At 40.2% G+C, this 24,420-nt stretch overlaps 1 protein-coding gene across 2 annotated transcripts in view; it reads left to right on the top strand.

The window, feature by feature from the left end:
- Window positions 1-20,861, top strand: part of LOC126199312 (N-acetylgalactosaminyltransferase 6-like) — a 217,422-nt gene extending 196,561 nt beyond the window's left edge. For both annotated transcript variants that reach the window (XM_049936146.1, XM_049936147.1), the window contains one exon: window positions 20,463-20,861. In XM_049936146.1, the coding sequence (XP_049792103.1) occupies window positions 20,463-20,564 (102 nt within the window). In that variant the 3' untranslated portion in view covers window positions 20,565-20,861. The remainder of the gene's footprint in view (window positions 1-20,462) is intronic.
- The last annotated feature ends 3,559 nt before the right edge of the window (window positions 20,862-24,420 follow it).

Here is a 24,420-nt window from a genome sequence, read left to right as displayed (position 1 = left end):
TGTGCTAGATCTTTCTTGAAACTGAAGCTTTTTATATATGAACATTGCATATGCAGCTATCTTGCAGTCTCTTTAACTTCCCACTCTCCACATGCGAAGACTTCCCTCCCATTCATTAACTGCTTTTGTATTCTCATGCCACTTTTCCTTTAAAACATAGTTACTGGTACATGCTTCATTATGAGTTATTTGTAGTAAGGTTCCATCCACTTCGAGTTCAGTACATTTTGATACCTGTTGAGCAGGTTATTGATATTTTCCTAGTAATATATACCAGTTTGAGGAGATACTGCCAGCAACTGTACCTGTGCATACTATTTTTTCTATAGTGCCTTACCGTACATTGCATAGTGGAAACAAACTGACTGTTACACTCTAAATTCTGCTTATCATTTGTATATTTTTGGTAAATTGAATGTCAAAGACACTATTATAAAAAGAAAGTTGTTGTTATTGTAATGTATTCAGTGAGTTATTTGAACATCTGAACATGAGAGTTTCTATAACTTGTTGTAAGGGAGGCCATGTAATTGATGTTCTTAGTATTGATGAATACTTGGTTACTATTGATTTCAAAATGGAAACAAATATGTAACATTTGTAAATACACTGATGGAATACACTGAAGAACATTCAGATCCAAAGTTGGTTACAAGATAAAGGCAACAGTATTTAATATTGATTAAAATAAGGAATGCATTTGACATGTATAACAATATTTTAGTAGCATGTAGAGCAACTCCCTAATGTATCGTGCAAAGCAAATAATCCATTGTGCAATATCTTGCACAAATGTCTCCTTGTTGCACATTTTGGAATGGCAGGTTGACTGTTGTTTGTGGGTGTAAATTGGAGGTTAGGTGTCTCATTAACTCAATAGAGCCAGGGACCAGGGTAGAAGTAGTACATCTATGTCTACATCTATAATCAGGAAACCACAGTGAAGTGCATGGCAGAGGATACTTCCCATTGTACCTCATGTTAAGGTTTTGTCCTGTTCTATTCATGTGTGTGGCATGGGAATAATGACTTCTTAAATGATTGTGTACACATTGTAATTAGTGTACTGTTTTCATTGTGGCAGTCTGTGAAATGCATATTGTAGCACTGTTGCAGTATTGGGATGCTGCTTAAAGATTGTCACACAATGTCCAGATATTGTTGAAGGACAGAAGTCACAGGATACTGGATAATGTATCATTTTCTGCTCAAGGTATTTAGGATATATATCTAATTCCATATGATTTTCTAATTTACTACTTAATTACTAGTGTATGGCTTGAATGATGGGCGTGAACATAAGTTTTCCTAGCCACTTTATGCTGACTTGGAGATGAACGTGATGTCACTTTAAAACTTCCATTCATTTTTCCAGTTTACTCTTGATAGACACCATCAGATATATTATTGTTGTTGAAATAATGTCAAGGGAAAACATGCTAGAGGAATGTGATGATGTAGATTCACTTCCACCAAGTTATTATTTGTTGTTCATGTCCATAGCATGATGTCAAGAGAAAGGTTCCAATTAAATGTGAAAATACTGGCTCACTTCCAGAAAGTGAGTGTTAATAAATGTGCAAATGAACTGATGTCAAGAGCGTAAGTGCCAGAAAAACACAGAAAACTTACTGTACATTCAAGCATACCTTTGAGGGGCATAGTGACTGTGAGATTTCTGCCAGTTTCAGTCCAGTAGATCGGGAGGCCCTTATGACCCTCTTGTACAGACATTCGTAATGTATTTAGACTGCACTGATAGGTTTTGGCTGTTGTGAGAAGTTTCTGTTTCCCACCATTTCCAGCACTGATTCCTCACAACCCACACGTTTTGTTCTTGTGCTCAGTATTTAGCTGTCCATCTGCAACTCCACTACTTGTCCATGCTCAATGCCACAGAGTGTAGAATAGACACTTTTTGTTGCCTTCTTGACATTGCAGAGGCATATGTGATCTGTGCACAATGTAAATGCAGACTTAGCTGATCTCTTTGTGTAATTAGGCACCATTAAATAAAGGACTTTGTTGCATGTTGTCATGTCACTCAGTTGCATGTAAGGCAAGTATCAAAAAATAATTACTGCACCTCCTGCGCACACATATTATCTGTTTTAGAACTATTTCATATTGGGTGATGTTCTTCAGTGCATTTCCATTTGTGTATAACAGCAAAATCAGTGTAGAAAATGTTTACTATTTAGTATGCCTATTTCAGTCATGCACACAAATTATTATACTTCTGTGATCACTGTTGTCTTCAAAATACTGTGAATGCTGTTTATATGAGAGAAACATAGGAAAAAAATTAGAAGAAACCATTTCACAATTTCATTGTGATCAGTTTATGAAATTTTCCTATTTTATTTTATAGCTCTATCCAATTGCGTCAAAAAGATGGACCAAATTCTATATTGCTTATGTCTAGTATTTAAGTGGTGCTGTCAGCAGAGAATAATCTGTGATATGTTGTATGGATTATATTCCACAGTATTGTTATTGTCTTATTCAGAGTGTGATCCTTTGATGTTTCACTTTTATAAATTCTGTTGTGATGTGGTAATTCAAGCAAAAAATAAAGTAACAAATAAAAGATGATAGCCACATCTTTATTGCCTTAAAATCTTTCGATGTGCCAGTTGAGTGGCCATCTTCACATGAGTAGTGTATGTATAAATTTTTAATAACACTGTCTTTTACATATTCCTGACACTCAAACTCAGCTAAAAATGTCCATTATGAAGTAAGTTATTCAGTTTGTACCTTTTTAAGACTGTGATTCAGTTGTGATTCTAACAACTGTTACACCTTTTCAAGGAGGAACTCGTGATGTGTTATTACAGGGTGTATACGACCCGGGACAACCGGGAAATCTGGGAAAAACCCGGGAATTTTTTCATCCCGGAGAAAACCAGGAAAAACGTGGGAATTTTTCAGAATTCCAGGAATTTTTCATTGTTTTAGCTTTCAGTTAAATTTTTGTTATTTTGACTGGTAAGAATTGATTCTCTAGCGAAGAATGTTACTGTATCCTGCTACTGGAGAATGATATTGCAGAATAAATTATAAACGAGAGGGAAAAAAATAAAACTTTAGTGCCAAAGGAAATGCGCAATTTACAGCAACAAAACATCGAGCACGCACAAGCGTCTGCAAATAGCAAAATTATGTCACAGGCCGTTGGCCGAAGACTGTGTAATTCTTCGTAACAATAGACTGCTTGCTATGAGCATGACGTCACAACTGTTCACATTAGGTTCGTTTGACCACTTGTCGCCGGCCGCGGTGGTCTCGCGGTTCTAGGCGCGCAGTCCGGAACCGTGCGACTGCTACGGTCGCAGGTTCGAATCCTGCCTCGGGCATGGATGTGTGTGATGTCCTTAGGTTAGTTAGGTTTAAGTAGTTCTAAGTTCTAGGGGACTGATGACCACAGCAGTTGATTCCCATAGTGCTCAGAGCCATTTTTTGACCACTTGTCAGCAGGCTGATGCACATGCGCAGTTGACTCGCATATGAGCAGTACCTACTCCCGCTTTCAGCTACTTGAAGTGTGGCTGTTAGCTGTACCAGCAGTATCCTCTGATGCCCTGTTTCTTTTATTGTGTAATGTATGCTCTCTTAGTGCTTTATACATACGAACATGCGGGCTTCCTACACCACTGCAGCTACGTATGCGCAATAATGCCTGTTTTCTGGAGCTCTCTGGCAACTGGTAAATCGAACCTTTTTGTAACAGTCTCCGGATAGTATTGTGAAAGGTGGTTCGAAAAGCATTACATTCAAAGTAAATTTCTTTTTACGCAAGATGAATTATGTTGTGTGTGAGAAAGTGGGATGAATTTCTAAATCACAGAGCGTTTAAAACTGAACACTTTGAGGACTAGCCACTTACAAGAATTTCGAGCCCAGGCGTTTACGTTATAATTTTAAATTTACTGGCACATTTGTGTGATGTAGCTTAAAATATAACACACACACACAAAAAAAGATCAATATTACATGGGAAAGCTTAGCTTCTGGTGTAGCTTGTTAGTCTTAGAAACCAATATTATATGTGAAAGCTTAGCTTTTCTTGTAGCTGTACTAAGTATATTAATGTAAAACGTTAACTTTTCCTCCTTGTGTGTTCGTGCTACGTAACCAGTGATCTTGCTATTGGCTGACGATAACACGTGTCCTATGCTTTGAATATCCGCTGTCATCGGCTGGTGTGAGATATGATTGGCTCACGAAAGGACATCGCAAGCTCGGTTTAAACGCTTCGGAAACTAACTCACTGTGTTTCGTGCAATTCGAATTTTTACTTTCGTAATACGAAAATATGCAGCGTATATGTTGCTGCAAATCAAAGGTCTATCCAAAACTTCTCTCCTTTTTTTTTTCATTAAAAGTCTTTCCAAAATTTCTTTCCCCCATCTTTACTTTTCTTCTGGGAAGTTCTACACGATTGTATAAAACGTTAACCATTCAAAGGATTGATAAGTTTTACAGTTCCGAGGGAAAATCTATGGAAAACCTACTGTCACTTAGCCTGGGAAAAAGCATATTTTTAAATGGGATATCCGGGAATAATCCAGGAATTGTTTTTCCTTGTCCCCGTATACACCCTGTATTAGTCACTGTCATAATAAATCAGTAATTATGTTTATAAAAAATGTTACTTGAATTTATTGCAGAAATATCATGTATTTTCCCAGCACTGAAGATTATAAAGTTGATTCTTTGGAAGCTGAACTTTAGATTGAAATTTTGTTTCTGACTGGGACTGGCATCCAGACCCTCAGCTTTCAAAAGCAATGCTCTTACCAGCACATCTAGCAAAACACAACTCGCATCATCTACCCATATTCTCAATTCTGTCAGCGCATGTCTCCTACTTTCAGACCAAGTGAGGTAGCGCAGTGGATAGCACACTGTACAGTATTTCAAACCTATATCTGGCCATCCTGATTTAGGTTTTCTGTGATTTCACTCAATTGCTTAAGGTAAATGTCAGGACGGCTCCTTCAAAAGGGCACAGCCAATTTCCTTCTCCATCCTTCCCTAATTTGTGCTTGTGCTCTGTCTTTAATGACCTTGTTGTTGACGGGACATTAAATAATAATCTCCTCGTCCTCCTGCTTTCAGAAAGTAAGAGTATTTCCAGCAAGGGAAATCATGCACATGCAGGATACTCCACTGCAGTGTGACAAATCCATTATGAATGTCTCTTATTGATAACAGAATTTAATGATTCTGTTTGTCATCAGAATATCTCACTGTTGCAAAGTATATTTATTCTTATGGCATCCACTTGTGTAAGTGGAAATAGATAATACAGAGATGAATGCAAAAGTTATTTTTCCATTAAACTTATTAGTGCCATGGTACTTATTACATTTCTGTAACATCGCACACGGTTTTTCTTGCAACATATAGCTACAAAGTTATCTTCCAAGCAGACAGGGGACTGCTTTTATGGTCATTAATTATAACTTCTAGGCTTACGTGGCCATGGTCAAACAGTAGAAATTCTTTCTCCTAACATTTTGTTGCCAACTGCGGGCAGCATCTTCCGAGGTGAGTCAACAACTGGCTGCTGAGCCATGGAGGCCCCATTTATGTAGAATGCGTACAGGGTGCCACCACTCATGAAATGCTGTCTACAGTAAAACTATCTCTGACTAATGTCATTTCTCTCAGTCAAAGGTAATAGATTGTCAAATAATTGGTACAAAGTTGACCACAAAATTTTATCTAACTTTAAGACTTCTTCTTTTCTGTTAAAATTATTGTGGTGTTTATAAATCTCTATGGCTTCTCTGCACATACTTACATAATAATGCAATGTCTTAGCCAGCACACTTGTCTCACTAAATTTTATTTCATGATCACCATCTTCAAAAGCACCCTTGGCTACAGCTGATTTGTCGATGTGTCCCAGACAACAGTTCCTTTCGTGTTAAGTTAGGTGGGTATTAACACTTCTTTTTGTTGTTCCAATATAAACTTTACCAGAACTACATAGAATTTTACACACCCCAGGGGTTGCAAAAGGGTGTCGTGTGTCTTTTGCCGATCTTAAACATTCACTAATCTTTTTTTAGGTCTAAAGATTGTTTCAACTCAAAACTTGGTCAGAACTTTTCCAATACAGTCTGTAATATTGTGGATAAATGGAAGAAAAACTTTCCCTGTTGTTGTCGGGTGTTTTCGGACACTTTTCTTCTGGGGTAGAATGGTCTGTCTATTTCATTATCAGTGTATCCATTTTTCATAAAAACTGTTAGCAAATGATTCAGTTCCTCTTGCAAATAAACTGGGTCACAGATTTTATTGGCCCTGTCCACCAAAGTTTTAACAACACCTCTCTTCTGCCTGAGACACTGCGATGAACCTTTTGCATTTCGAACTTTTATGTTTTCGTTTTTTTAAAGGCAAAGAGAAAAGGTGAAGCAGTAGCCCAGCATAGAGCCTGCATTTACCGTCATATGTTTTTGATTTTCAAATGTTAAAAAATAAGATGTTTTTCTTGTCCCTCAGTAGGAGGAGGGACTTGCTCTCTGCTAGTGAACGGAGGTAGCCATTTTGGGCGATGTGAATAAGTGAAGAGTATGTATTTTCTATGTGCATCGAACAAAACAATATAGTATTATATTATTAACTGAAATATTGTATGAGTTATTATTTCAAGTAGTAATGTAATAAGAAGAACTGAAGCCCACCTGCGTACTTCGGAAAATTTATGAAGTTCCGATTAACGCAACATGAACACGGTCAAGATTTTGTATGTGGATACGGTAATCGGACATAAAATTATTAATTGGTAAGCATAAATATACCACAAGAGAAAGACTATTTCATTTATGTGAAACTAATATAAAAGGATTCTTTACCCTTTTACAGGCATAGCCCAGCTTATTGTGCTTGTCCAATTGCCGAAAAAAAATCTCATTAATTCAATATATTTAAAAAGCCACACACTTTATTTTTTATTATTATATGTTTTTTATTCTATTATAATATGCCAATAATGAGATAGATAGAGCATCTGTTGTCCGGGACACACCGACAAATCAACTGTCGACAAACGTGTTTTTGAAGATGGTGATCATGAAATAAAATTTAGTGAGACAAGTGTGCTGGCTAAGACGTTGCGTTGTTATGCACATATGTACAGAGAAGCCATAGAGATTTATAAACACCACAATAACTTTAACAGAAAAGAAGAAGGCTTAATGTTAGATAAGATATGGGAGTTGACTTTGTACCAATGATGTGACAATCGATTACCTTTGATCGAGAGAAATGACAGTAGTCAGAGATAGTTTCACTGTCGACAGCACATGATGAGTGGTGCGCTCTATATAAACGAGACTTCCATGGCTCAGCAGCCATTCATTGACTCACCTCAGAAGATGTTGCCTGCAGTTGGCAACAATATGTCAGGAGAAAGAATTTCTACTGTTTGACCACAGCCTCTTAGCCAGTAAGTTTTAATTAATGAAGATACAAGCCATGAAAGCCTACACATTATGATTACTTTTATGGTGTTAGACTATACAAATATATAGATGAGGACCATTACCAGATATTTGAGAATCTTTATAAACAGAATCACGTAACAGTGATTACTTTCAAACTGACTCCTCCTCCCACTCCTCTCGTCCTGAAATGCCCATTTCTATCTTCGAATACATAAAAAAGAATTGTGCATATGGCTTGATGGTTGTTTTTCTTCCTTTCTTTTTTTAGTTCCAGAAGACCTCTTCTGGGGTGTTTGGCCTTTTGGCAGAAGTCATTTTACTTGACACCACGTTGGTGAAATGTGCATTGTTGATGATGAAATGGTGACAATTATCATTACAACACACACACACAAACAACCAGTGCCGAGTGGAGGAAATTCCCAACCTACCTGGAAATCAGACCTGGGGCTTTGTGACTGAGTCAGCAAAGCTAATCACAAGACCGTGAGCTTCTGACCAAATATCAAACTCTGTTTGAAATAAATACAAGTGACTTGACGTGTGTGAGCTCAGTTTGTAGTTCACATTGTTTTCCATGGACACTCTAAACGCATGCTGGTTTATGCCAGAACAGCCCCTCCACAAGTGAGGTGGTGTAGGAGGAGGAGGGTTCAAATCACTTCTCAGCCATCTGTATTTGTGTTTCCCAGGACTTCCCTTCATCACTTAATTAAATGCCAGAATGATTCCTTCAAAAAAGTCATGACCAGTTTCCTGCCCCCTTCCTGTCCAGTCTGATCTCATTTATTCCATCTCAAACAATTAGATCTAGAACTACTAGGTGCAAAAGTGTGCAAAGGTGCAAAGATGAAAATTTATTGTTGATTGTATGTATGGAAATTAAGTCCCGTGCTTCTTGACAGAGCATAGGGGAATGATGCGGGAGACCCGCACTGCCATTCTAGGCAAGGTCCTAATGGAGGTGGTTTGCTGTTGCCTTCCTCCAACCATAAAGGGGATGAATGATGATGATGAAGATCACACAGCAACACCCAGTCATCTTGGGGCAGGTGAAGATCCCTGATCCCGCTGGGAATCAAACCCGGGACCCTGTGCTCGAGAAGTGGGAACGCTACTGCGAGAGCACTAGCAGTAGACGGTTGTATGTATATGTCATTAAATTGCAAACCTCGCAGAAACAAAAAGTACAGCCATACACAACCTCAAAACAGATTCTGACAGAAACACCCTACCTGCAGACTAAGGTTCCACCACTGTCATTATGAACTGTAGTGACTACCTGGTGGAAGGCCACTGTGCTAATCGTCTGACTCCTCCACTGATAAACTCTGCCAGAATGATCCCATCCCAGAAATCCAGTCTAACCTTCAATCCCTGCTTAAAGCCTTAGGCCCTACTCAGAACCTCTCCCTTGATTCCATATCTGTATTCACTCCTATGACATCCTTCACACCCACATTCTACAAGCTCCCCAAAATCCACAAACCGAACAGTCCTTGAGGCCCATTGCAGTTGGTTATTGTGCTCCCACTTAAAGAATTTCGGCCCTCGTTCACAACACCTCCAACCAGCTACTCGAAATCTAGGCACCCACTTCGAAGTTACCAACCATTTCATTCACCAACTCTCCACAGTCCTCACACCTTTACCTCCTGGGACCCTACTCATCACTGCTGATGCCATCCTTCATGCCCATGGCCTTGCCACTATTGAACACTACCTTTCCCAATCTCCTTCAGACTCTGAACCCACTAACTCATTCCTCATATACCTTACTGTCTCCTTCCTAATGCACAATTAATTCTCCTTTGAAGGGGAGGTATACAAACTAATCCACGGCACAGCCATGAGCACCTGCATGGCACCCTTCTATGCCAAGCTATTTATGGGTCACCAGAGGAAACCTTCCTAGCCTCCCAAAACCACAACTTTCTGTTTCAGGTTCATTGATGAAATCTTCATTATCCAAACTCAGGGTCAAGACACCCTATCCTCATTCCTTCACAGCATGAACACCTTATCTCCCATCTGCTTTATCTGGTACCCCTCAACCCAGTGTTCCACCATCCTGTATGTTAACCTCTGCCTCTCTAATGGCTCCATCCACACCTTTTTCCACATTAAACTCAGTGACCAGCAACAGTACCTGCATTTTGACAGTGACCATCCCATGCACACAAAAAAATCTCTTCCATACAGCCTTGTCATCCAGGGACAATGTATATGCAGTAACAAGAACTCCCTTGCCCAATATGCTAAAGGTGTCACAGACAGGCACTATCCTCAGACCTAATTCTCAGACAGATTTCCTGTGCTATATCCCCACACACCGCCAACCTCCACCCCCACCCCTCACCCCTCCGGCCAAGAAACAGCTACTCCAGAGTAGCCCCCTTCATCACCCAATGCCATCATGGACTGGAAAGACTGAAACACATGCTTCGTCATTCTCTGAAATAGACACATCCTACCCAAGGTCCTTCCCACTCCTCCTGAAGTGTTGTTCCATCATTCACTCAACTATCACATCATCATAGTCCATCCCTATGCCACTCCCATTCCCAACCCATTGCCACAGGGATCATATCCTTGTGAAAGATCCAAGTACAAGACCTGACCAATCCACCCAGCTAGCACTTGGTATTCCAGTCCTGTAACAAGGTTACCCTATCCCATCAGCGGCTGGCCCACCTGTGAAAGCAGCCATGTCATATGTATAACTGCTCTGCTGCAATCATTTCACAGCTTTTTATGTTGGTATGACCGCCAACCAGCTGTCTACCAAAATGAATGGACACTGCCAAACTGTGGACAAGATCAGAGTGAACCACTCTGTGGCATAACATGCAGCTGAACATGCTTGATTTCAATGGCTGCTTAATAACCCGGGCCATATGGATACTTCCCTCCACCATTAGCTTTTCTGAACTGTGCAGGTGGGAGTTATCCTCGAAACACATTCTATGCTCCTGAAACCATCCAGGCCTTAATCTACAGTGACCTACATTGCCGTACCCCAATCCAGTTCGTACCCCCTCAACCTCATTGTGTGCCACTGTCTGCCAATGCACCCACTGTTCTTTTCCTCTTCTCTGGTTGTCTCCTTTTCCACTCACTGTTCCCCCACCTTCATCTCTCTTCCATCCCCCACAGCCTTTCAAAGCTGTGTCTGGCAGCCTTTTCCTGTAACAGTCTCTGTACACTCCTCCAGAGAGCATGGACTTCTCAGCCGACCCCCCCCCCCCCGCCCCCTCCTCCTCCGCCCTCTCCCAGCCCCCACCCGCACATTCCTCTCTCTCCCTCATCCCCTCACCGCTCCATATTGCTGCCTCCGTTTGGCACGACACAGTAGCATTCAGGCCAGAGCGGCCAGAGATAGTGGTCGCGTGCATATGTGTACGCATGCGCGCACACGTGGGTGCCTTCGCGCGCTTGCTCTGTCTAAATGTGTGTGTGTGTGTGTGTGTGTGTGTGTGTGTGTGTGTGTGTTTCCCTTTCTGAAGAAGGCTTTGGCCAAAAGCTCAATGTATAACAGTCTTTTTATTGTGCCTGTCTGTAACTCAATGTGTCATCTTTATTGTGAGTAGCAATGTATACTTTTCATAATATCGTTGATATTCTGACCTCTCAGAAAAGTACCCTAAACTTTTTCCCCAACCTGTGATGATTCAGAAAATATAATATTTGTAAATAGGGAAGGAATGTTCTGCATCAACAGTCACTAGAGATGCATCTTAAGATTTTAGATGGTAATCAGTCTTCTTGTTTGTTGCCAAGTCCTTAGGTTTTGCTGTAGCTTCTGTTTTCTAATACTCTCTTCATGTTTGTAAAATGGTCCACTGTGCTTCCTCCTCAAAACATTCTTGCTTCAATTTTCACATGGTTGCTGGCAGGAAGGAGTGTCTGTGTATGACGGATCATCTTACAGTTCTTGTTTATTTGATAGTTCTTTAGTCCTTACAGCTGAAGAATTATCTGACATAGCATTTAGAAATCTGCACACAACCTGAAAGTTATTGGAGATAAAGACTGAAGTTTTCATCCAAGTACCTCATCTAGTGACTGGGGAAAGGTAGTAAAGAAAGTCATGATATTTGTAATTACTTTGGTACCGTTGCAGATTTTTTCATATTTTTCTTGATAGAAGATATAAATTTGTTCACATATGAGTATTCCTGTTTTGATGCCACACAAACTTGTTTGATAATGTACACAGTGTGTGTCATATATTTAAGTTACAGAACATAGATTTGAGACTGGAAAGCACAGTAACATGTAGGAGGCCTGATCGGTAACCACAAGCCATACTCAATTTTATTTTGCTCAATCGGGACACAACACATAACATGTATTGTTGTAACTTTACACCACAGTTTCTTTAAGAAAGGAAGTGACAAAAGCATTGGTTTCACTTGTTCTCCATCAGATTTTCCATAAAATATTCAGTACATATCCATCCTATGTGGCATTGGTGCCATCTGCAATAAAATACACTGTCTCATTAGCTACTACTCATTAGTTCATATAAAGACTGAAGTTATAACTATCTTAAGTTACTCTCATCAGGGACAGACTTCACAGTATGTTTCTGCAAATACGATTTTATAATGATAATGTTGAACTTGAAAATGGGAATATGAATAGTAGAAATGTCATCTACATCAAAAAAATTAATTTCTACTTTTTGAACTTTAAAATGCCATTGTCTCACCAATAAATTGTCGTCTCACTGTACTGTTGCCGCTTCTTTTGCAATCTGCAAAGCAAGTCGCAGGTGATGCTCAATAATAATAATAATAATAATAATAATAATAATAATAATAAAAAGAGCTTTGTGAAAGAAGTGGTGACACTTTCTGTGCAACCCACCACCCATCATTTTGCACGACAATGCACAGGCGCATACAGCGCAAGCTGTGGCTGCTCTGTTTGGTCGATGGACTGGGAAATACTGTACCATCCACCATACTCCCCAGAATTAAGTTCTTGTGACTTTCATTTGATTCCGAAGATGAAGGAACCACTTTGTGGCATTTGCTTCAGAACTATTCCAGAGATTTGACAGGAAGTAGACCACTCCATTCACACCATCAACAGAATAGGCTCTGCTAACGGTATACTATGCCTTCCACATCGCTGGCAATGGGTTCTACACAACGCTGGTGACTAGTTTGAAGGACAGTAACAGGTGCAAACGTGTAACTCTTTTGTATTGGTTGTGAATAAATAGTTGCCACTATTTAAGTTCCAGCCTTTGTATTTCCAGATATCTTTCCTTTCTTTCTGTTAATATGAATCATAAGAAAAAGATGGTGACAAGGAGTTATTAGAAGAGTTTTTAAGTTTACAAGTGCCAAACAGGATGTCGATTGAAACTGAAGATCCTTGGTAGGGGTGTATGAGCATTTCAGACTTAAGAAGCTTTAGTGTGCCTACATCTCAGTGGTATGAAAATTTATTCTAATTTCCTGGAAGTGTAATGCCACTTACTTTGAGGATATAATCAAGCAGATAGGTATTACCTGCCTTGTGGATAGATACCTGTTCCACACTTAGTGGACATAAAGCAGTGCCTGTGAATGTAGCTGCATTAATAGTGATATACATGCTGTGGGTGGTGAGGCTGGCACTGCACATTTCTCATAGAGACTAACTCAACAGACAGAATGTTTTGGTTGGCCAATGAGTTGATATACAATCCAGCCTGCGTTATGGTTGATATGCTGCAGATGCCAGCCATTGTGGAGCCTGTAGTTGTGTAGCAAACTAGCCTGCTTGTCACAAGTGTCACTGGGCAGTTGTCGCTGCAGGCTATAGCCAGGGATATAACATCCCTTCCCGTGAGAGAAAAGATCAGAAGCCACCTCAATACTGGACTTGGTCGAAGATCCTGTGTTGTGCCTCTCCCTCCCCAAGGGAAAACTTGACCTGAAGTCATGAAGAGCCTTCCGGACAATTGTGTGAATGAATGAATGGCCCATGCATAGCTGTGAAAGCAGGTGATGGCTCAAATGGAAACATCTGCCACAAATCTGAAAAGAAAAACATGCATTATCGTTGTCATGGAAGATTGAGTTTCATCACAGGAGTTGGCAATGAAGGCATGTTCTGGTGTGGACCAGTATTTTTGTTTAAATTTCCATAAGGGAGCAACTGAAAAGACAAGCAAGTCATGCTGTGGCCCTCATAAGTTGTCTCGGTGGGGGGGGGGGGGGGGGGGAGTGGTTGCAACCCTGCATGGTGTGGGAGGTCTCTGTGACTGTTGGTGTTGCCATCCAGTTGAGGATTCTTGGAGAGTTGATCATGCAGATGTGTTGTAGAGGGTGGATCATTGGATGGTATGCTGTGTCTTGCAATTTCATGTTTCTGTAAACAGCGACAAAGTAAGAGACGTGTGTCCATTCGAGATGGAAGCCCAACTGATTGCCATGAGAAGAGTGCATGACCCTACAGAACAATTTATAAGAAACCCAACAAGGGCAGGTTGCTGGCCAGAGTTTGATGTCTTGTGATAGCCAGACTTGGAGCTTGCAGAGACCATTGGATGGAAGGGGAAGAATCAAATTATGGTGTGAGGTGCAGGCAATAGAATCTGCTACCTTGTACGACCAGTTCTGGAATACAGCTTTCTGAACACAACGTTCTTGTTCCACATGGCGAACTTAAACTGAAGGAGTGAGGGAAGGTATGTGGCCCTGTACTACTGATGTTGGTGGGAGGGCTGAATGCTACTACCAAAGAATCGTCATCCTAATCTTCAGTATTGTGAAGCACATGCACTGTTCCCTGCAAACTGTCCAACATTTGGAAGTTGCACCATTCTGGGAAGCTAGGAACATCGAACGTGCCACACTTGGATATTGTTTGATCCATCTCCTGATTGGTAGAGTTCCATGAAATTGGTGATTCAATTGGAGATGTGGCCAGAATGTAGTTTGCAGGTGGGGATGATGATGTTATCAAGGGTGTCATGTCAGCCATTGAAAACTCTTTGGAGAACAGCTCACTGACGCTTGACAAATGCTCAGGTAAATCAGCAGGTAGAGAAGTAATGGTGCAATAGAATAGAGTGGAGGAAACGTGTCTACTGAAGCGCAGGATACAACCCATCGGCTTTGACCAATGGCTTCATAGGTTGCTCATAGATATTAATGTCTTTACTTTCCAGCTGTAGATAATAAATTGGTTGTCTGCTGTGGATAAGTGCCATCATTGTACATTAAAAAAATTGAATGTGGTTTTAAATTTTTACGTGTACATTGATTTAAATAATTGGTTGTTTGCAATTCATTCGGCACTTAATTTCATTCTTAGTGAGTTTGAGATAATTTGGACCTACAGTTTTTTATTTTAGGAGAATTTTTAGTTTTTCATTTTCATTTGTAGGTATGGATTTATCTATTCCAATGAATCTGGATGATATAAAGGAGGCTGTGGGCATAGACATGTTGGCCGCGATTTGATTTTTACAAATATGTGGTCTTGTTGCTGATTATGTTCGATGTCGTGAGTGCGGCAAACATATGCGCCTGACAAATAAGTCTGATCGCAGTACTCATGACTTATTCGTATTGCACTGCAGCAAAGATTGGTTGTGGTGGTCCATTAGACGAGGAACATGGTTCGAGAAATCTGAGCTCGCCTTAAGGGATATCATAAAAATTACATACTGTTGGTGTTTGAGGTATCCTGTATGGCTGTGAGTGAGCATACAGTTGTAGAATGGTACTCTTGTTGTAGGGAAGTTTGTGCGGAGTACATAAAGTATAGGGGGCCGTTGGAGGGGTGTGGGGGGGGGGTGTGTTATAGTCGAAATCGACAAGTCACACTTTGGCAGAAGGAAGTACAATGGAGGGGAACCTCCGGTAGGATTATGGGTTTGGGGGGGCTGTAGTTTCATGTTAAGAATGTGACAATGTAGTTTTTAAAGTAGTTCCCAATCCAATGAAGGAAGTTTTGGTCACATTAATTGAAGATCACGTTGCAGAGGGTTCCGTAGTGATTTCAGATTTTTTTCTCCATATAGGGATTTGGGGAATAGGGGTTATCAGCAGCTTGTTGTTAATTGCAATATTGAATTTAGATCTTTATCCACTGGGGCTTGTACAAATAGTATGGAAGTTTATTGAACAGCTATTAAATCTGTTGTAGGGACGGGGAAACGATGGAGATCAACAGTACACTTAGATGAATATTCATGGAGGCGTAGTGTACCCAATATGTATTTCCCGTTTAAGTGTTTTCTTAAATGTGTGTCGTCCAAAATTTGTTAGATAATTTCAGATTGTGTGTGTGTGTATGTGTGTTTGTGTGTGTGCGTGCGTGCGTGCGTGTGAGACTTTTGTTGATGTCTTTTTAGGCGAGCTTCGGTTTTTTTGCGGAAGAGTTTCCGTGTGGTAAGTTCAGTTTTTTATTTTTTTGTTTTTCTGCAGTTCTCTATTTTGACATATTTTACTGTTGTATTACACCATTATGTTTTTGTCAACTGCAGTACGTAATACAAATTTTGCAGCTGTTGCTCTTCTTCCCTTTTCCAGCACTAGTATCAGTATGATTTTTTCGAGTCTATACTAGCACTACTAAATGTGAAAAGCCCGACACACATAAAATTTGTATCCTGTACTTCAGCTGACATATAAAGGTCAACTGAAGTATGGGATACTGGTACTATCTAGACAAAAAGAGCGATATATGTAACATTGATGTGATTTACCTATGTAGATCAACTGAAGAGCAGAATACAAATGTTACGTAGTACGCTATTTTTCATCTTCCGCAGCACTAGTATCCTATTCTTCAGTTGACATACATAGGTCAATTACAGTACAGAATACCTATGTTATAAATGTTGTTATTTCCCATTCTCTAGTACTATTATTCTATTTTTCAGTTGACCTATGTAGCTCAACTAAAGAATGGGATACAAATTTCACTGCTGTTGGTTTTCTTGTTTTCGCTAGCAAGACTATAACTTTCAGTCAATACTATGAGCGTCTAAAAAAAGAGCGTCTTGCAGCTTGGCGTAGTTCAAGTGAGGTACCGGTTTCCAATGTAACGTACATGGGTTTCCTTGTCAACTGAAGTAGGGGATACAAATATTATGTACATAGATATTTCCGCCGTCGGTAGTACTATTATCTATGTAACATACTATCAGTGGTAGCGGGAGTGAAAGAAAAAACACATGTAAAATTTGTATCCCGTACTCCAGTTGACCTATATAGTTAAACTGAACATTAGCATACTAATGCTAACGAAAACGAAGAAATCGACGTACGTTAAATTTGTATCCAATACTGCAGTTAACCTATACAGCTCGACTGAAGTTCGAGATACAACTCATATATATCTGACGTGAGGTATTCTATGCTACTACAACTTCTATCACTTCCCCCCTTTATTTTCCACAGAAGTGCTAGGACACAAACAAGCGATATCCTTAACATTAAGGTCAAAATACCACTGGCATTGATATATGTCTACCATATTTTTTCTCTCCTGTGTCCCTTTGTTTCTGAACACTCCTCTTAGCTGTTACAATTTTGTAATAAATGCTATCTGGCAAATTCTGACTTCATTGGTCAAAGCTGACGGGTCGTATCCCGTTCTTCAGTAGACCCGAAGAAACCAAGGAGCTTGTGCATTCATTGGGTGCAGTAATCCAACGTGTAATTTATACATAAGAGGAATCAATATTGTTATGAGATACTCTCCCTTGGAAAGTACTGGTTTCCAGAAATGGTGTCACAGGCGGATTGAATTGTTTTAAGCTTGTAGGCATATTGTAATGGGGCTTTGTAAATTTGTTGTGCCCAGAGGGCATATATTGGTACTGTGATGGCTGCAGAACTTTGGACTTGGTGTTTGTTTAAGAGGATGAAGGACTGGCAGAAAATCCTCTAGAGTTGGAAATGACATTCCTTGATATTAATTGTAAGTATGATTAAATCTTTGAAGAATAATATGCATCAGCACTGTAGCATGCTAAAAGAAAAAATCTTCTACTAGTGTCGCCTTAAATTGTGGAGGCTGCGAAACATTGCTCCAGCCTTGTGATGGAGGCTGGCCATGGCTTCATCTCCTTACTGAATTCGTGGAATGGCAGAGGTAATGTTGTTCTTGTGTGGGGGTAGGGTAATGCCCGGGTGGGCCAAAGTTTTCAGAAGAATCTCGTGTTCTTGCCAATGTGCTAGATGGAAATTGGTAGATGTGTCAACATTTCTTGCTTCTGTGTTGCCTTGCTGAAACGAGAAAACTTGCTTATTACCCTTGGAATTTGTGTGGTGAACTGGCAATAAAGTTCTGAAAATGTCTTTGTGTGAAATGACTATGCAGAGAGTGTATGTAACATTCACTTAGAAGATAGTGAATCTAGAATTCACAGATCACAAGTTTATACGTTAGTAAAAAATCTAGCAGGATGTCAGTCTGTGACAGTAGTTACTTGGTACAATCACAAAATCAAAGTCAACTGTCATATACTGTTCCATAAACACAGTGCCAAAGTGACGCCTAGAACAGTGGTGGTGATACCTCCAGCTGCAACTGCTGGTGGCTTGTTGTGGTGCTGTTGTGGTGATTCTCCTCGGTTGGTGCCGTTGTTGGAACTGATAAGATGCTGTGCTGAGTAGATCCTACCGTATTTACTCGAATCTAAGCCGCACTTTTTTTCCGGTTTTTGTAATCCAAAAAACCGCCTGCGGCTTAGAATCGAGTGCAAAGCAAGGGGAAGTTCTGAAAAATGTTGGTAGGTGCCGCCACAACTAACTTCTGCCGTCGAATATATGTAGTGCTACACAGGGATGCTTTGTAGGCACAGAGATAAATACTTGCGCCAAAACCTCTGCGTCAGTAAATAAATAAAAAAAAGGTGGAAGACGAGCTTTTTTTTCTCCGCCCCGAGTTTCAACCACTGCATTTTCATACATTATCCAACGAAGTAAATACAAATTCCGTATTGTTCGTCTTCGAAAGTAGCAGAATTTCAATGTACTACGAAAATCCGACTGGCAAGACTGTTGCTAATAGGAACCTGATGAAATGAGAATCACATGCAGTATTCTCTTCACCATAAGAATAATACGAATATAAACATTTTGCCATGTATTCTTTCATGTTTGCTGCTATCTCATTTAAATCCTGTCTGCCTAATAAACTACGAAACTAGAGTGAGGCAACAGCAAACGCGGAAGAATATACGTATCGTGTCATGTTTATATTCGTATTATTCTTATGCCTAATAGTGATACAGTCAGAAATGAAGCACGGCAACTGACTAGATTTTTAAATCTAAAATGATTAATTTCTGGGCAGAATTTGATGTACTAAAGAAGTGGCCGCAAAGATTTTCAAATAGAGAAAAATTTTCGCCTAACTCTCATTCAGAACATGTTCTATCATACGCAGTCTATTATTTGGTTCTTGTTGATCATTATCAAAGAAACCAGCAGTGTAAGTAACAACAAGTAGCAGTCACTTGCCATTGTTTTGCTAATGAGACAATTCCTCTCGTTTTTTTAATCGTAAGCGGCGGCAGCGCGCACAAAAGCAAGACATGCCGCGGGCGGCGACAGGCCATAAACACGCACTATCAGAATGTGACAAACAATGCATGACGCAGTACAGTAATGCATTTTCAGCTTAGAGTGACGTAAACACCTATAACAAAGAAAATGGCACTTATCAGATCAAAGCAAAATAAGCAATCGATTCAAACCAGACGAAGCACGTGAAAAAGGAAGGCTACCCGTATAAATATGGACGGAGCACCTGGCGCATAGCAATGGCTACACGGTAAAGCTTAACTGCTAAGCTTAAGACTCAAACCAAACTATTGTAGCTGTATCGTCTTTCATTCGACCTAAACTGTGTCTCATATTACAATGGACCAACTTTGTTTCGATTTGAAGGTGCGGCCTAAAACTTTTCTCTCCCCTTGAATTTAGAGTCTCAAATTTCAGGTGCGGCTTAGATTTGGGAAATTATTATTTTTTCCTTGATTTCGAGTCTCATTTTTCAGGTGCGGCTTAGATTCGAGTGCGGCTTAGATTCGAGTAAATACGGTAGATTAGAGCTGCAACTAGAACCCAGGACTCTGTAAGTTGTAGATTCCACTGATTCAGCAAACTGAACTAACTCACAAGTAGCCAGTTTTCAGAAGAATTTTGTGTTCTTGCCAATGTGCTGGATGGAAAGCAGTAGGTGTGTCAGCATGTCTTGTTTCTGTGTTGCCTTGCTGAAACGAGAAAACTTGTTTAGTACCCTTGGAATTTGTGTCGTCTTAAGCACACACCTGGTGTACAGATAACTGTTTCATGTTTGGCAAACAAGAGATCAGCAGATACTAAGTAGTGCCTGTTAATCTAGTACCATTAACAGTGATACATTCACTGCAGAACTTGAGGCTTGCTGTGCATGTTTTTCATGGCAACTGCTAGATGTCAATTCTTGACCCTTTGCTGGACACGTGGGGTCTTTTGAGACCCATGTCCCTTATATACTTGTGCTTCATTACTTACTGTAATCGCATGCTCATCGGCCCTGATCTCTCTTTCCAAGCTATGATCTAAAGGACCGCTATGCAAAAACACCATTAATTAATTTCTTCAATCATGATAACTTAGTTCAAGAATGAACGAAAGTGGCCACTCGGGCTCTTGAACGACCCTAGCTGGTTTATCCGATTCCATATTGCAAGAAAATGGCTGAAGTTGTCAAAACTTATTAACAATGAATGTTGCCCATTTGTTAAGCTTCAGACAGCAATGTTGATGTGAGGGAAGTAGTTGATGTTTGACTTTATCAGGTAAGCTCAATATTTGTATTCAGATCTTGCAGTTTTTGATATACATATAATATAATTCATAAAAAGAAAGAAACTACTGTTCACTATGTCTTAAGTAAGTCATAAATTATGAAAATTGTTGGAATTGTAGGAAAAACTATTGTCTAATACTTAGGTTAGAAATAAACATAGCATTAATTTTTTGTTTATAGTCTGTGGAAGACTTGTTGATGGTGAAGAGGCTGATGTGGGCTAGTGCTGGTGTGGATAATGAAAGTATCTTTGATCTGGATGATTATGAATACTTACCCTGAGGTAGGAAGAGAAGGAATTCAATAATGTTATGAAAAAGGAAGATAATGAAGAGGATGTCATTCACGGTGATGATGAAGCAATAGTAAGTACTGACAACACAATGAAAGATTATATCACTGGAAAAAATTGAATGATTTGGTGCAATGAGCCTCCAACTAAATGCCCAACTCCAGCTTGTAATATAATTTGGGATAAACCTGGTCCTAAAAGCCACCATCTAGTTTGATAAAAGAAGCTGTAAAGCTTTTAATTGTCCTAGAAGTAATATCTGCTGTGGTAAGGGGAAACAAACAAGAGGCTAGGTGAATCTACATGTGGAATGAAGAATGTCTTAAAATGAGGTCTGTTCAAAAGGTATAAGACTTCATATTTTATTGTTGAAACCAGCAATGGTATTGAGGCGCATGTGCTCTCTGTTTGTAAGCATATGTTGTGTACATGCCTGAATTTTTTCATGACTGTGGATACAACTAGTAGCTGGCTATCTGTTGACCAGTGAACACGTGTAAGTGGAAGTTGTTGGATTTTGTGTAGTTGGTAAGTGACAGGAAAAGTGAAACAACATTATTGCATCAAATTTTGTTTTAAGCTTGGCAATAGTACCACACAGATAAAGAAGTGGCACACCTGCTTCAAAGATGACTGCTCATCAGTGAAGAGTGAAGTACTTTCAGGTCGGCACTCAACACCCACAAATGAGGTTTGTTTATCACATAAGGACCCTGGTGATGAAAGACAGATGAATCACAATCAGAAAACTTGCAGATGAGGTTAAAATTAGTATTGGATCCATTCAGTCCATTTGAACGGAACATTTGGACCTCAGGAGGAACTCAGCAAAGACCATACAGGACATGCTGAATACTGTGAACAATAATCCCACCTTCCTCAACACAGTGGTCACTGGTGATGAGTCCTGAGTTTATGGGTACAAACCAAAAACGTAATTTCTGTCATTGCAATGGAAGCATCCTTAATCCCCGAGAACCCAAAAAAGTGAGGCAAGTCTGCAGCAATGTGAAAGTCATGCTGACCGCTCTTTTTTTTTTTTTTTTTTACTCTAGCAGCATGGTCTATCGCAAGTGTGCCCCAGAAGGTACCATTGTCAATTAGGAGTACTACCAGGAGGTTCTGTGTTGTCTGTATGAAGCAGTGAGATGCAAATGCCTGAACTTCTGGGCGGGCAATTGGCACCTTCCCCATCATAATACATATGTTCATAATTCTCAATTAATTCAGAGATTTTGGCCAAACACAACGTGGCTGTTGTCAGTTTCTCTACACCCATAACCTAACACTGAGTGACTTCTGGCTTCTCCCTAAACTGAAAAAGGCTGTGGAAGGGACCAGATTTCAGAACAAGGATGACATTATGCATAATTTGATGGAGCAGCTGTGCACTACACCAGAAGAGGCTTTCCAGCAATGCTTCCAGCAGTGGCAACAGCGTTGAGGGAGGTGTGTAGAAGCTGAAGGGAACTACTTTGAAGATGACTAGTGTCAAACAAGTGTACCACAATAAATATTGATTTTATAAATGAAAACTGGATACTTTTTGAACAGCCCATGCAGTACACCTAAGGTGTGAAAGGTACTAGATTGAGAAGAAGTAAATGCCTGCAGTTTTTTGCTTATATTTTCTAGAGCTTACAGATTAGACTGGGAGGATGTGAGTGAACAGTGGAATGAGGAACATGATAGGCCAGTTTTCAGGGCAACAGTGTGTCTAAAAAGATTTAAAGCTATCACATGTTCCCTCAGATGTGACAAATTGGAAACAGGGGCTGATCATAGGATTCATGATAAATCAGCTCCAGTTGGAGACATTTGGGATGTTCATTTCATGGTTTTCTTCCATATTCAGTCCAGACTTTGACATAACTGTTGACAAACAGATTGTTGTATTTACACTACTGGCCATTAAAATTGCTACACCACAAAGATGACGTGCTACAGACGCAAAATTTAACCGACAGGAAGAAGATGCCGTGATATGCAAATGATTAGCTTTTCAGAGCATTCACACAAGATTGGCGCCAGTGGCAACACCTACAATGTGCTGATATGAGGAACGTTTCCAACCGATTTCTCATACACAAACATCAGTTGACTGGCGTTGCCTGGTGAAATGTTGTTGTGATGCCTGGTGTAAGGAGGAGAAATGCATACCATCACATTTCAGACTTTGATAAAGGTCGGATTGTAGCCTATCACGATTGCGGGTTATCGTATCGCGACATTGCTGCTCGCATTGGTCAAGATCCAATGACTATTAGTCGGTGAGTTCAGGAGGATAATACGGAACTCAGTGCTGGATCCCAACAGCTTCGTATCATTAGCAGTCGAGATGACAGGCATCTTATCTGCATGGCTGTAACGGATCGTGCAGCCATGTCTCGATCCCTGAGTCAACAGATGGGGATGATTGCAAGACAACAACCATCTGCACGAACAGTTTGACGACGTTTGCAGCAGCATGGACTATCAGCTCGGAGACCATGGCTGCAGTTACCCTTGACGCTGCATCACAGACAGGAGCGCCTGCAGTGGTGTACTCAACGCCGAACCTGGGTGCACGAATGGCAAAACGTCATTTTTTCGGATGAATCCAGGTTCTGTTTACAGCATCATGATGGCTGCATCTGTGTTTGGCAACATCGCGGTGAACACACATTGGAAGCGTGTATTAGTCATCGCCATACTGGCGTATTGCCCGGTGTGATGGTATGGGGTGCCATTGGTTACACGTCTCGGTCACCACTTGTTTGCATGGACGGCACTTTGAACAGTGACCGTTGCATTTCAGATGTGTTAAGACCCGTGGCTCTACCCTTCATTCGATCCCTGCGAAACCCTACATATCAGCAGGATAATGCATGACCACATGTTGCAGGTCCTGTATGGGCCTTTCTGGATACAGAAAATGTTCGTCTGCTGCCTTGGCCAGCACATTCTCCAGATCTCTCACCAATTGAAAACGCCTGGTCAATGGTGGCCGAGCAACTGGCTCGTCATAATACACCAAGCACTACTCTTGATGAACTGTGGTATCGTGTTGAAGCTGCATGGGCAGCTGTACCTGTACACACCATCCAAACTCCGTCTGACTCAATGCTCATGCATATCAAGGCCGTTATTACGGCCAGAGGTGGTTGTTCTTGGTACTGATTTCTCAGGATCTATGCACCCAAATTGCTTGAAACTGTAATCACATGTGAGTTCTACTATAATATATTTGTCCAATGAATACCCATTTATCATCTGCATTTCTTCTTGGTGTAGCAATTTTAATGGCCAGCAGTGTAGAAGGAAATGCCCATTTCATGATCAATACATGAAAAGCAAACCTGCTAAATATGGTATAAAAATATGTTAGGCTTGTGATTCCAGAAATACACTTCCATTAAATGGACTGATATGCTTAGATAAACAACTTGGCCAAAGAGAAGTAATTCAGGGTTCCAGAGTCATAAAAGATCCAATTACAAAATGATTCAGAAAGTGCAGCCATATTTGTAGCTGTCAATTTCTTCAGTAACATATCATTAGTAAGGGAATGACTGGCAGTCTAAACCATCTATTTTGGAACTCTAAGGGAAAACAAGATAGAAGTGCTTAAGAAGATGCAGCCACATCGTTCAAGAGAAGTAAATTAATCTTTTTTTTGAATTTTCTGATTAGTTGTCAGTAGTATCATGTCTACTAAAGAAATCATCAGCAGTTATACTGTGCTTTTCTCCTCCCCTCACTCATCAAGAACTGTAATAGGTGATGCAAATAAGCAAGAAGTAATAAAGCATTACAGTCAGCACAAAGGGTTGTTAACACCATGGATCAATTTGTGGGCACATACAA

The sequence above is a fragment of the Schistocerca nitens genome, chromosome 8 (genome assembly GCF_023898315.1).
Source record: "Schistocerca nitens isolate TAMUIC-IGC-003100 chromosome 8, iqSchNite1.1, whole genome shotgun sequence".
In the NCBI taxonomy this organism is placed as follows: Eukaryota; Metazoa; Arthropoda; class Insecta; order Orthoptera; family Acrididae; genus Schistocerca; species Schistocerca nitens.
The sequence above is the reverse complement of the archived record's forward strand: the minus strand, read 5'-3'. Positions and strand labels throughout refer to the sequence as shown.